Genomic DNA, 12393 nt, shown 5'->3' with positions numbered 1-12393 from the left:
AACTAAGAAGGAAATAACCACATGAATTGCAAAGCAGTATATCTAGCCTCAAAGATGCTAATTCAGGTCCAGGGGGATCTAATCAACCTCTTTGTTGAAGTAAAGATAAAACTTTTTGACAGCAAATGCTATTCTGATAAAATGGAATTTTCAATTACTCTATGAACATCTGGTCCATGCTACAATTTCTGGAGCCCAGCATCACACTGCTTTGCAATGTCACAAATTATTCTCCACTGAGAACTCCCTGTTTTGCCAAGAGATTAATTGAAATGAGTGTTTGGAAATTTAGTGAGGTGAGAGGTAAGTCAGGGGGATAGATAAGGAGATAAAGAAAGATGTTCAGTCACTGAATCATAATTTCATTAAAAGACTAGAGGAAATGAAATTCCAAACTGTCAGTAGAGTGTTGCTGGTGAAAACATCTTAATACATTTGTGGTTGGCACTAGTCTTTGCATGGAATGAAAACTATGGGACATTTTCATGGCAATGTTATAGCAGCAGTCAAATTAGGTGTGCACTGAGTTTTTCTGGTTCATGTTTTACACAGAAAATACGCTGAATAATATTTACATGGTGAATTTAATAAATAAACAAGTAAAATTCAGAACTTAACACTTCCCCATTAAATCTTCTTCCCTAAATAAAGCAATGATTATCTTGTATTTGGGTGTGTTTGGATGTGAAAGCAGATCATCACTATAAATTTCTGTGCATTGCTTCTATTTGTTACCAATTAACATGGGAAGGAAACCAACTCAGTGTTGTAGTGAACTCTAAATTAGGTGCACATTAGAGCAATTACAGTCATTTTTTTCAGTAGATGAATTTATAATCAATAATTACAATCATAAGGAAGGAAATTGAGTGTGATTTCAATTGAATTACTTGAGCTTAGAACTAGTGTGTGGTTCTAAGATATGATCCCCATAAACTTTAGTTTTATATCTATATCACACATTTAAGCATAATGCAATATTCACATCACCACAAATGTCCTTGCAAAAAAAAAAAATAAGAGGAAAGCAAATGGTCTACTAACCTCAGCACTACTCATCTCAGAGACAAACTGGCTCAGGCGAGATTGAATCTGGTAATAACCTCAATTATGCAACCAAACCATGAGCCTCGGCCATCTCTCTTCACCCTATTGTCAACTTTAGGCATTAAAGGAATCAATATTCTTATCTTCTCAAGAAGGTGGTAAACGTACTGAATAAATCAGATAGGGAACACACTGGTTAAGTGATGTGACTTGGATGCCCACACTCAGCATCAAATCCCCTCAGGAGCCCAGTCAGAAGAGACAAGCTGGCCAGATGTGACAACACTTGCTTGTTCTAAAGGCACATTGAGACCAATTGAGAGATAATATCTTAAACAGTGTACTGTGTCAAGAGGAAGCAGAGGTTAAAGAAAGCTCTATTATCTTCCTTTCCAGGAAGCCACAACATGATCATAGGACTGGGGACAAACCTAGATAAGCCATATTAATTCATGGCCACAATGGGTGGCAAATAAATTTGGAATTCTGTGACAACCAGGGAATTAAGCTCAGCAAGTTCACCCACTTCCTGACCTGGTTTCAAACTTGTTAAGAGAGATGCCAGTGTGGATACTGATGAAGAAAGCAGAGATTCTTGTCATTCCTTGATTGTCACTCTGACCCAGCTCACAAATACTTTTGTGTGAAGTAATCAAAATACAATCCAACCTCCACAGTGACTAAACATCCGGGTTTGTCCTTTGAATTTGAAAGTCTTTTAAATGGTCTCCTTCCTTCATTGAACACAGTGATTCTGGGGTTTTCATGCCTAGGAAGAGTCTCATAGAAAAGCTACTGAAAACTAAGACATTTGGGCCTATACTTAAGACAGAAAACCTCCTTGTCATTCATACTGAGCATTCAAATGCTGTAGCAAAGTTATAAAAACAAATGCTGAAGAAATGTAGGACATTACAATGAAGCCTAGGGCTCCAGAGCCTCTTAAAATGAGTGAACCAACCATAATTTGTACCTTCTTAAATATTGACAATGCAATATGAGACCATATAACAAAACTTTTCTGCTTGCTCAAGGAAAAAAATAATGGGTGCATAAAAATTGCTTTTGTGTTGATATTCCTGGGATTTCCCATCAAATACATGTTCCCACATGTACAGAGAAGGAGATAATACTAATGTTGAAAGTCATAGGTCATAAGGCATAAGAAAGACCCACAGTTGTGACATCAAAGGTGAGTCAAACTCCCCAATACCATGGTGTAAGGCTTTAACCTTTATTGGTTGCATTTGGTATGATATTGCAAGGGTTCACACAAACAAAAAGAAGTATTATATTCAGAGTTTTTTCTGAGTAATTCAAGACCAGGCATGCACGGTGAATTCTTCCAGTGAGTGTCTTTCAACTAGTGAGCCTTAAGACAAAGTGAACGTACACTTACATGAATGTAGGTTAGAGACAAGAAATACTAAAATATGTAAGTTGTTAAAATAGTGGCTATTTTGGAGTACTAATAATCAACCCATTAGCTGGTGTCACAGTTCTTGTGGTAAGCCTGGGTTGTTTTGGGATACGCAAAATCATCACAAAACCATCAGAAGTTGTAGGGTATCACAAGGTAAAGACTGAGATATAAACAAGAGTTCAGTTCCTTTTGTCACTCAAACTGGAAACGACCAGCTGAAGGGTTGGTTCAAAGTTTAAACATTGCTGGAGCAATAAAAAAAAGGAAAATATAAGCATGTAAATAAAATACCAAATTGTAAGAATGTTGTCAAAATGACATAGTAAAATAAAAGTGTATCTATATGCATGTGTGTGAAATCATGTTTTTTGTAAGAGAGTCTTTGGATGCTGTCACATACTTGTTTTCTAATATTCTCACTGTTATTCAGTCTACACAGTACATAATGCAACCCATCTGTAAGAAACACTCAGAGCATCCAGCTACAACCCACTGATACTATTTTCCTAGAGGAATATGACAAAAAATTAAAACAGATGTGTGCCTAGCCAGGCATAATGTAAGAATCAATTATGACTATTTTCTTTCCTGGAGTCATTTCATTTTAGAGAGCATCTAAAAGAAAACCTTTCTGATCTAAATGAAGAAAGCAGTTATTTGAGATACACATGAGCAGGAAATGATACATATCTTTCTTCATCCTCTGAGAATTAAATTGCCTCTGATTCAGCTATATAAATGTTTAATTTTTTTTCATCCTCAGTCATATAGTAAGGTTTCCCAGAAAGAATATTATCTCTGCCAATGTCACCACTTGCCAATTAAGGAAAGAGACAGGGTACAATTGGTAGTGACCTCTCTGTATGATAGACTTTGACACTTGACTCTCCTGAGTAGGGAATGGATTAGACAATTTAATAGAATTTACAGTGGCTAATTTTTTTCCATGAAAAACATTTTGTTTTGTGAATCATGCATTTTTTGATTCATTTAGAGAACCAAAACAAAAGAGTTTAATGATGTTGACAGTAAAATGAGACAGCTGAAGACCAGCACGGAATCACCATATTTTGTTTTCTCATCTTTAAGACTTTTAGCAGTAGGGCTTCCAGCTGAGCATGAGACTAGCTTTTCTCAAGACATAATCAAGCATTCTGAAGCTTCACTGAACCTAAACACCAAATTGAATTCATACTTCTTAACTGGAAAAGACAGGCTGTTTGCATAGCATGTTTACATCAGTAAAATATTGAAAATGACATTTGTGCCCAATCCATATGAACAATCTGCCTTACCTGAACTCTGCTAGTGTTTAAATTCTGTGGTTTCTGCCTAGCTCCATTTTAAAGATCATCTATTTTTAAAAGTACTTGTGTCTGGATTCATGAAAATGCATTCTCTTAGTCCATGAGGATGTGGCTTTTCACGTGTGCTTTGAGACTCATTGCACAACAGAAGGTTTTGGACTGACTCAGTCACCTTCCCTAGCTTGCCTCCCATATAACCAATGACACTGATGTCTTCAGTAGTTCCATGGCTTTAGAAGAGCAGCCCTGTAGGCAAAATGGAAAGTCTAGCACTTTCTATCTTCAGGAAAGACTATACAATCTGGAAGCAGAGAACAGAGGCTCTGGGGTAAGCTAACTAGACTAGTGGAAAAATAAACCCTACCCCTCTGGTCTGGAGTTGTGTTCTTTGCAGTTTATCAGTTGAATCCATGCACTATAGCATAAACAAGCATTTATTCCTGGTGAGAAAGCATCTGCTTACTTCCTATGTGCTCAGTGCAATTATTATCAAAGAGAACATGGACACTGTCAGCTTAAAATGATCCAACATTACACAAGAAGGTAGACTTATCACAAGAGATGTTGTAACACTTCAAAACTCTCTAGATGCTGCTATCATGGACCACCTAATACCACATGTGCTGCACTAAAGTCCTACAATGTGTCTAGAAAGACTCTGGCTTCTCTGGGACACAATGTCAACTTAAAATTGTCCATCTCTTACCATGGTCAGGCATCTGAGATCCCATGGAGGTCACGCTGGTGTTCAGCACATCATTCACAGCAGTATCACAGTACAGGCTCCTCTGGACATCATGCTCACTGTCAGTCTGGTCACTCTCCTCATGGCCACTATCCTTCAGGCTGTTGCCCTCTAGGTCCTTGAAGGTGGAGCTGCTGAGTTAAAGAAAGTATGTTAATTTACAACTGTGATAGATCTGAGTTTTCAAGTCTTTCCTAGCCAGGATGATGTCAGCTCTGTACGGAGGCCAGCAGTGTCTAGATTGTCCAAAGGGGTAGAAATATGGAGAAGAGACGTTTCTGTTAGAAGATAATAGAACTTAACAATACAAAGAGATTCTCAATATAGGGTGCTGATACAGCTAATATTTTCATTTTCTTCTTTTTTGTGCTTCACTGCAGGCAAAGTAGTTAGAGATCAAATTCTAAAACCATTTCCATAGACTGTCACCACATTTTTTCTATTCTTCTACGGTTAAACTCAAATAGAAATAGCTAATGTTTCATGAAATATTGCTGTTTGTGAGTTACTGTTTTAAGAAAGCAATATTAATTTTCTAAGCCATATTAGCTGTGTAAGGAAAAGGGGCTAATAATATTCCTATTTATAGATGAGATAACAGAGATATGTAGAAGTTAAATCACTTGCCCAAGGTCGTACTGCTAGCAAAAAAAAAAAAAAAAAAAAAAAAAGGTAGCACATCTAAGATCAAACCCAGCCTGTCAAATTTCAGTGCTTAAAAATCTTAACTATTATGTAAATTGCTTCTCTAGAGATATCTACTACTCATCAACTATAAAAAGCAAAAATGGCAGAAATTGACATAATGTAATTAAAATTAAAATGATGATCAGAATTGTAAAAGCCAGGTCAGTTTCCTGCTTGTATGACTGCTTGTTCTGCTTTTGAGACAGGGTCTCATTCTGTACTCCAGGCTGATCTGGATATATATAGCCCACACTGGCCTTTGAACTTGTGATAAGTCCCTTTGTCAGCCTCCTTCTGATTCTTGGGATTACAAGCCTAAACTACCACATCTGGCTCCCCTGTCCGTTTTGAATAAAAATGGCAGAGGGACTAATTCAAAAAAAAGGAGTGGAGTGGCTGTAGCTGTGGAAATAATTGGTGTGTGGAACATGTTTGGGCTAATTTTATGTGTCTATTTGGACCACAGATGATGCAGGTAGCTAGTTAGGCTTTATTTCAGAAGGTGTCTGTGAGTGCATTAGCTGAAGAGATTAGCATTTAGATTGAAGAACTGAGTAAGGCATGTATCTTTTCCCAGTGTTGGTAGGACCCATGCAATCTATTGAAGAAGGCCTGGAAAGAACAATAACCAAAAGGTTGAATATCCTTAAATGGGGACATCAATATTCTCCCATGTTCAGAGTGCTTCATTTTCAAGCTCTACAACTGGGTCTCTAGTTCTCAGGCTTTCATATTATACCCTCAGCTGCTCTGATCTTCTAGCTTATTGGTGACAGAGCACATCCGATGATGTAAAGCACCACCCTGTTAGTTAATTATTTCCGAAAATACATCTGAACATCAAAGTCACTAAAATCCAAATCACTCAACAGGCCAGTTCACGAAGCTCCTCTAAATTATGTCACAGAGACAACTTGGGCCAATCCACCTACCAGGATGTAAGTCTATTTAAGAAGATTCTGTAATTCTTTCATGGTCAAAAAGACCAATTCGAAACTCATGATTTAAAGGTTTTTCACCATGTGCTTCATGGCACAGATTTTTTGGCTTCCTGTATATACTAATCCAAAGCTTAAATAGATTCAAAGTTTATATTTTAGAAACAAAAATTGGCCCTGCCTACAGGTGCTCATATACCTGCAGAGAGAACAAATGACCTGCCTGGATGAAGTTACAGGCTGCTCCATCTTTATAACAAATATTAGCTTCTCAACCTATATTATCTGGTTCTGGAGTATAATGAAAGGTTCTTTAAATCCTTAGCATAAAAGCTGCCATGTTAAGGCAAAGAGCTCAAGTTTAAATTTAATGCATTTCAGTAGTTGCCAAAATTTGCTTGAGTTATATGGTGGTGAATGAAATAGTCTAAAGACAAATGTAATTGGCACTATTGAATTTTTAAGTCACAGAATTCTTTGTTGTGTACACCTTGTACATTATGAGATGTTTAATGTATCTATTGGCCTTTGCCCATTAGTTGCCAGTGATGACCCCCACCAAGTTTAATAATTGAAAATCTCTCCAGGGAGACACTGCCAAATCACCCTCAGTTGAGGACAACTGTTCTACATTCTTTCACCAGCATTCTTGTAACACAGTGTGCAAGAAAAAGCACTGAATTTGGAGTCATTATGTCACGTGATAACCTGCAATCTGCCACTTTGTGTGGCTCTGGGCTCCATATCTGTACAGGGTTTTTTATTTGTTTGGGTTTGGGTTTGGGTTTCTGGGGGGCACAGAGATCTTTTTAGACAGGGCTCCTCTGTATTGTAAACCGGGCTGGCCTTGAACTCAAAGAATTCCGCTTGTCCTAGGCCCCCTACACATATGTAGCAAATGAGCAGCTTGGTCCTCATGAGGATTTCCCGACAACTGGAAGGGGAGTGGGCGGCTCTCTGACACTGATGCCTGACTTTCAATCTCATTTACCTAACTGAGTAGCCTTGTCTTGTCTCAGTGGGAGAGGATGCACCTAGTTCTGCAGCAACTTAATATGCCAGGGTGGGTTGGTACCCATGGGGGATCTCCCCTTTCTCTGAGGAGAAGGAGAGGGAAGAATGAGAGGAAGAGTGTGTGAGGGGGACTGGGAGGAGAAGAGGATGCCTAAAATCAGGATGTAAAGTGAATAAATGAATATTTTTTAAAAGATGCTTTGCATGAAGAGCAAGATAGAAATGGGTGTTCAATGAAATTATCATTATGTAATATGATCACTATTCTGTATTCTAATACTTCATTCACATTACTATTAAATAGTATGGCCCTGATGTTTAGGGGATTTGTATAAGAATTTTTTATTTATTTAATGAATGCTCCTTTCTTCTGTAACAATTGTTAGCCTTTGTCCATTGTGCCATTTCTCCTAAAATTCAGGAACAGAAAAATATCTCTCCTGTCAAATATGTGTCCTTGCTTTACTGAATGATAAAATCTATATGACCTAATGCACTTTTCATTTTGCCTTGGCTTCTCAAAAGCTTCAAGGTAAGCATAATGTTTAATTGCACTGAGTTATCTCTCTGGAAGCTGGTGATCTCTATCTCACTTCTCCTAATTGGTTTTAAATCTGCCTTTTAAAAATTTGGTCATCCATTTTATATACATCAGAATGCTGCAACCCACCTCAGGGATTCTGGGGGTTTTTTTCCAGGTAAAAAAGATAGAAAATATTACAACTGTGAAGGATTAGCTACTATGATCTAAGGAACTGCTGGTGTGAGCAAAAGAAGAAAAATCAAACTATAGCCACTACCTCCTCAAACCTCATGATAGTTAACACATTTAAAGATCAGTTTGCCCATCTGACAAACTAAGTACCGCTTACTGTGATCTTGTAAGGACATTTAGTGGCTTAATGAATGGATTTGTGTAAGGCAGTTTAAGAACCAGTGAGCAAGATGCTGCAAACAGTAAAACAGCCTGGTAAATGGCTACTCACCCAAAACAAATAACAATTTATGCCAGGCATAAAAAATGCTGATTTCACTTGCTTTATTACCTGTGTATCTCGTGGGAGATGAGAGACTTGTAAAACAACTTTTGTGGGACAATAAATTAGGGGCACCTGTTTCCAATAGTATTGTAAATGCAAATGTTTCTATTACAGCTCTGGTGGCCAGCAGCAGGACAAGTTCATTTTAAAACACCCATACCAGGGTTCTATACACAAGAGCTATTCTACATATGCTTGATAAAAGAACATTACACTAATACAACCTGTATGTGCCCTTTAAAATACTAGTTTTACAAAAATGACACAGAATTTGAAAGGATACTGGTCCAATCTCCAATAGGTAATCCCACATACCTAGAGAATTGTCATTTGTGACTAAGAACAAAGAGTCAAAAGACTATTGTAACTGGCTTTATGGAAGTATAATCCAGAGTGTTTTATGGACCACCTCTTTCATTAATCACCTTGGAACCTGTTAAAACTGGAACTTCTCTTAAAATGGAGCTCAACGACTGACTTTACCAATCCACACTATTGTTTAGAAATTGCTGCTTTGAAAGAAGTTTTACTGCTTTTTTATGGAAAACAAATCATGTTTCTTTCTACTCCTTTCTCTTATTTTTCTGAAAAACATGTTCCAAGAAGTACTTACAATATACATGGCACCATGCCAGACACGACAGAACTCTGGTGCAGTTTTGGTAGTAAGGAAAACCACCATGCACAGCTTAGAAGCCAAGGCTCATTTTCCTTTCTAAACTGTCTCTGATGTGGTGCTCAATTACTGCTGTGCTTTCTTTGAGCTACAGCCTCATGTTCTGCTTGATATGGCTCCAAAAGCACTCCGGGAGTTGATATTAGCCAGCACTGCAGAGAGCAGGCTTGAGGAAAGAGTATTGCAGCCCTGGCAAAGTAGCACTGCTGGCCTTCCTTAGTTTGAGAAGATAGCAGGGATACAAACATAGTAGGATGAAAAGCCACCCAGAAAAAAAATCCCCAACTCACCTAGTTTGCTAATCTGGGCTTCTCTCAGAAACCACCATGAGTATATGCCCAGATTACAGATAATGGTATAGAAAAAAATTAAACTTCAGAGATGGTATTGTAAATGGAGATGCTTTTATTACTGCTCTGGTGGCCAGCCTAGGGGCAAGTTCATTTGAATACACTCAGAACAGAGGTTTAGAGAGATAATATTGGAAAACCTCCATCTAGAAAGTTATGGGGAATGTGCGATAGACCTTCTTTGTCCCTTCCAGATCCACTCCTCATGCTTTTCAATGTTAATTCGTGTCTGTTGAGCCTTTCCTCACTTTGGATTTCTATTGAGATTAGCGCTCCCCACCCCCACCCCCACAGATGCCAAAAACAGAAAAGCAGACAATAGAAGAGGATGAATGTTAAGGTGCTGACTATCCTATGGAATCACTCTATTATGACCACATGTCTCAACTGACTAGAAGTCATTATTACTCTTCCCATGCTTCTCTAGATGAGTACTTTCAGTAGAATTTCCAACTCCTTCATTTGTTTTTATATCAGAAAAATGAAATGGATCTTGCTATAAGAAAAGACCAGAGATGGCCAGTGCTCAACTACCAAATGTAGACAGATGTGAAAGAAAAAGTGTCCGTGTGTAAAAAGTCTAGCCAAGAAAGCCCAAAATGTCCTTGAATAACTAAAAACTGAATGTAAGATGAGAAAAGTATATAGAAAAACAAATTCTAAGAGTTAGGCTGAACTTTGCTTGGGATTTTAAAACTTCAGAGATTTGCTCATAAAATTAATGATGACTGATGACAAGATTCAGAATTTCCTGTCTAGGATCTTTTTTCAAACACCAGTCTTAAACATCTTGGTGAACAGTTGATTGTTTTTCCCATGGCTTGATCCCTTGGGGTCAGTGATAGCATTAGTCACCACTGTCAGTTTTTGTTGTGGTTGTTTGGTTTCTTTCTTTTCCTTCTTTCACTCCCTCTCTTTCTTTACTGATTTTACACTTGAAATGCTTATTCTCTGGAAAAGGATAGCACACAAAATATCTTGTAGTTTTCTAGGTATTGGCATTTGTTTAAATGCAACTGGCCTCATAAAAACCTTCACGGTTTCCCAAAACCATAACAGTTCTATAAAATGTAACTGACAAAAGTGTATGTGTGTGTGTCTGTCTGTGTGTGTGTGTGTGTGTGTGTGTGTGTGTGTGTGTGTGTGTGTGTGTCCAAGCTTTCAGATGTTTCCTCTTAATCAGGTGGTCACTGGTAAATAATCTACTGTCTTTGATTTTAGGCCACATCTAGAGATATTTCCTCCAAGTGCCCATTCAGTCCAGGATGCACCTTTTGCATGGGTGTGTGTAAAAGTACATGCAAAGTAATTAATCAAAATCAGAGGTTTGTGGTGAGTCTCAAAGCTGCTGTGGAAATACATGTATCTCTAAGGCTAAATGCTTTAACATAAGTCTTTATCTCATAAGTCAGCCTTGTAAGTTTGATATTTGGAGCTGTTCTAAGATGTATGGGTCCCCAGGAGTCTTAGCCTTCTACTAGGCTATGAAAATCAGGCTTGTATTATCAGTTTAACCTAGTCAGAGAGTTTCCAAATACCGAGAACGAGCTAGCTCCAGAGACTTATATGGATCAAGCAGCCCACTGTTTTTACCAGTTCAAAAAGAAGCTTTGAAAATAACAGTCCTGAAGCAGAAAACAAAGCAGTATTTTCCTACAAAGCCCTTCTGATCAGTACATATACAGAGGCTTTTTTTCTTTCTTTCTAAATTACATTACTTAAAATAAAATAAAATACATTACTTAGATAATTTTTAATTTCTTACCTTTTGTTCAGGGGATTCTTCCCACCAATTCCAAATTTTTCCAAATTATGCTCTGATCGGTAATACAAGGGTAGCCATTTTAAGATTTAAGGTCAAAGCTATCCCAAGCCAATATAGATTAATCTACCATAGTTCGGGGGTTACTGCTGTATCATAAATTGAATTCTATGTGAATTTGAGTTTCTTGTACAACAAGCAAGGATTTTGTTTCCCTATGAATCCCAATCTTACAGTGATATAAATTTATGAGATTACTGCCAGCAAAATAATAGAATTTTCAGATTTTTTCCACTGCAGCTCTAATATATGGTTTGTTCCTCTGCTTTATTGTTATTATTTTAACAAATATACTCAGTGTTCAATTTTAGCTGCAAAATAACCACTGGATCATTGGAGAGGCTATTTATATGGAACAGCAATAAAGGCTTCATCTGAATGGTCAAGTTCTCTCTTTTGCTCAGTTCTGCCTCCTTCAATGAGTTCCTAATCTGCTTTTCCTCCCCATTGCAAGAATTTAGGGCTCACCACCCCAGGTGGAATCTTGTCAATATTCACCTCTGCTCCAGACTCACAGTATCACTAAATTGTAACCAACGAATCACACAAATTTCAGATTTCATCTGAAACACTTCAAAGTGTCTCCACAAGCATTAAATTAGAAATTTTTATTTTCCAGTCTCATCTAAAAATATTATAAAGGACATTTTACCTGTCATTTAGGTATATTTGAATTTTCAAAACCATCAAAATAATAACAATCTCAAAACATACTACAAACTCCACAAAAGTACGAAAGCTGAAGCCCCCTATTATTAAAACTGAGTAGCAACAAGGATTTGGATATCAGTATGATTTTGAAAGTTTTCTAACATTTCTAATGTTATTCCAAAATCACCAGTAAAATATTTTATGTCATCCTAATTTTACATGTATTTTGATGGTAATAACTATGATGAAAGAAGCCAACAGGGATTCTCTTTGTGTGATGGAATTTATAGTGATCCTCACTTTTTATATTTTCTTTAAGTTTCCCACCGTTCCTATCATAAGCACATAGGCATGGACCACAACATCCTAAAGGACATAATTCTTAAAAATTAATGTGCTGTTTTTATATTAAGTCATGCTAAGCAGTAGGAATGTGAAAGCAAACCAACCTACCTTTTGATTAAATGGGCACGGCTATTCACGTAGTTAGAGTCAAAAGAATAGTTTTCAGTCTGCAATGAGAAACAAAGAAGATTAAAAGATAATTCACAAGAGTCCAAGTGTCCTATTTTAAAAAGGGGTAGCTTCTACTGTGCAAAACAAACAAACAAAAAAAAAAAAAAAACAATGAATGAATCCAAAAGCAAAACTGTAGCTGGACAGCAATTTGATGAATACCTTCTGTGGGTCCTC

At 37.3% G+C, this 12393-nt stretch overlaps 1 protein-coding gene across 4 annotated transcripts in view; it reads right to left on the bottom strand.

The window, feature by feature from the left end:
• Positions 1-12393, bottom strand: part of PCDH19 (protocadherin 19) — a 105056-nt gene that overhangs the window by 36217 nt on the left and 56446 nt on the right. For 2 of the 4 annotated variants that reach the window (XM_084790143.1, XM_084790144.1), the window contains 2 exons: positions 12154-12212; positions 4484-4656 (listed from right to left, as the gene is read on the bottom strand). In XM_084790143.1, the coding sequence (XP_084646269.1) occupies positions 4484-4656; positions 12154-12212 (232 nt within the window). The remainder of the gene's footprint in view (positions 1-4483; positions 4657-12153; positions 12213-12393) is intronic. The other 2 variants (XM_084790142.1, XM_084790145.1) reach the window with 1 other exon arrangement.

This window comes from Acomys minous (genome assembly GCF_964271855.1).
Source record: "Acomys minous genome assembly, chromosome: 7".
NCBI lineage: Eukaryota > Metazoa > Chordata > Mammalia > Rodentia > Muridae > Acomys > Acomys minous.
This window is presented reverse-complemented; position numbering and strand designations above follow the sequence as displayed.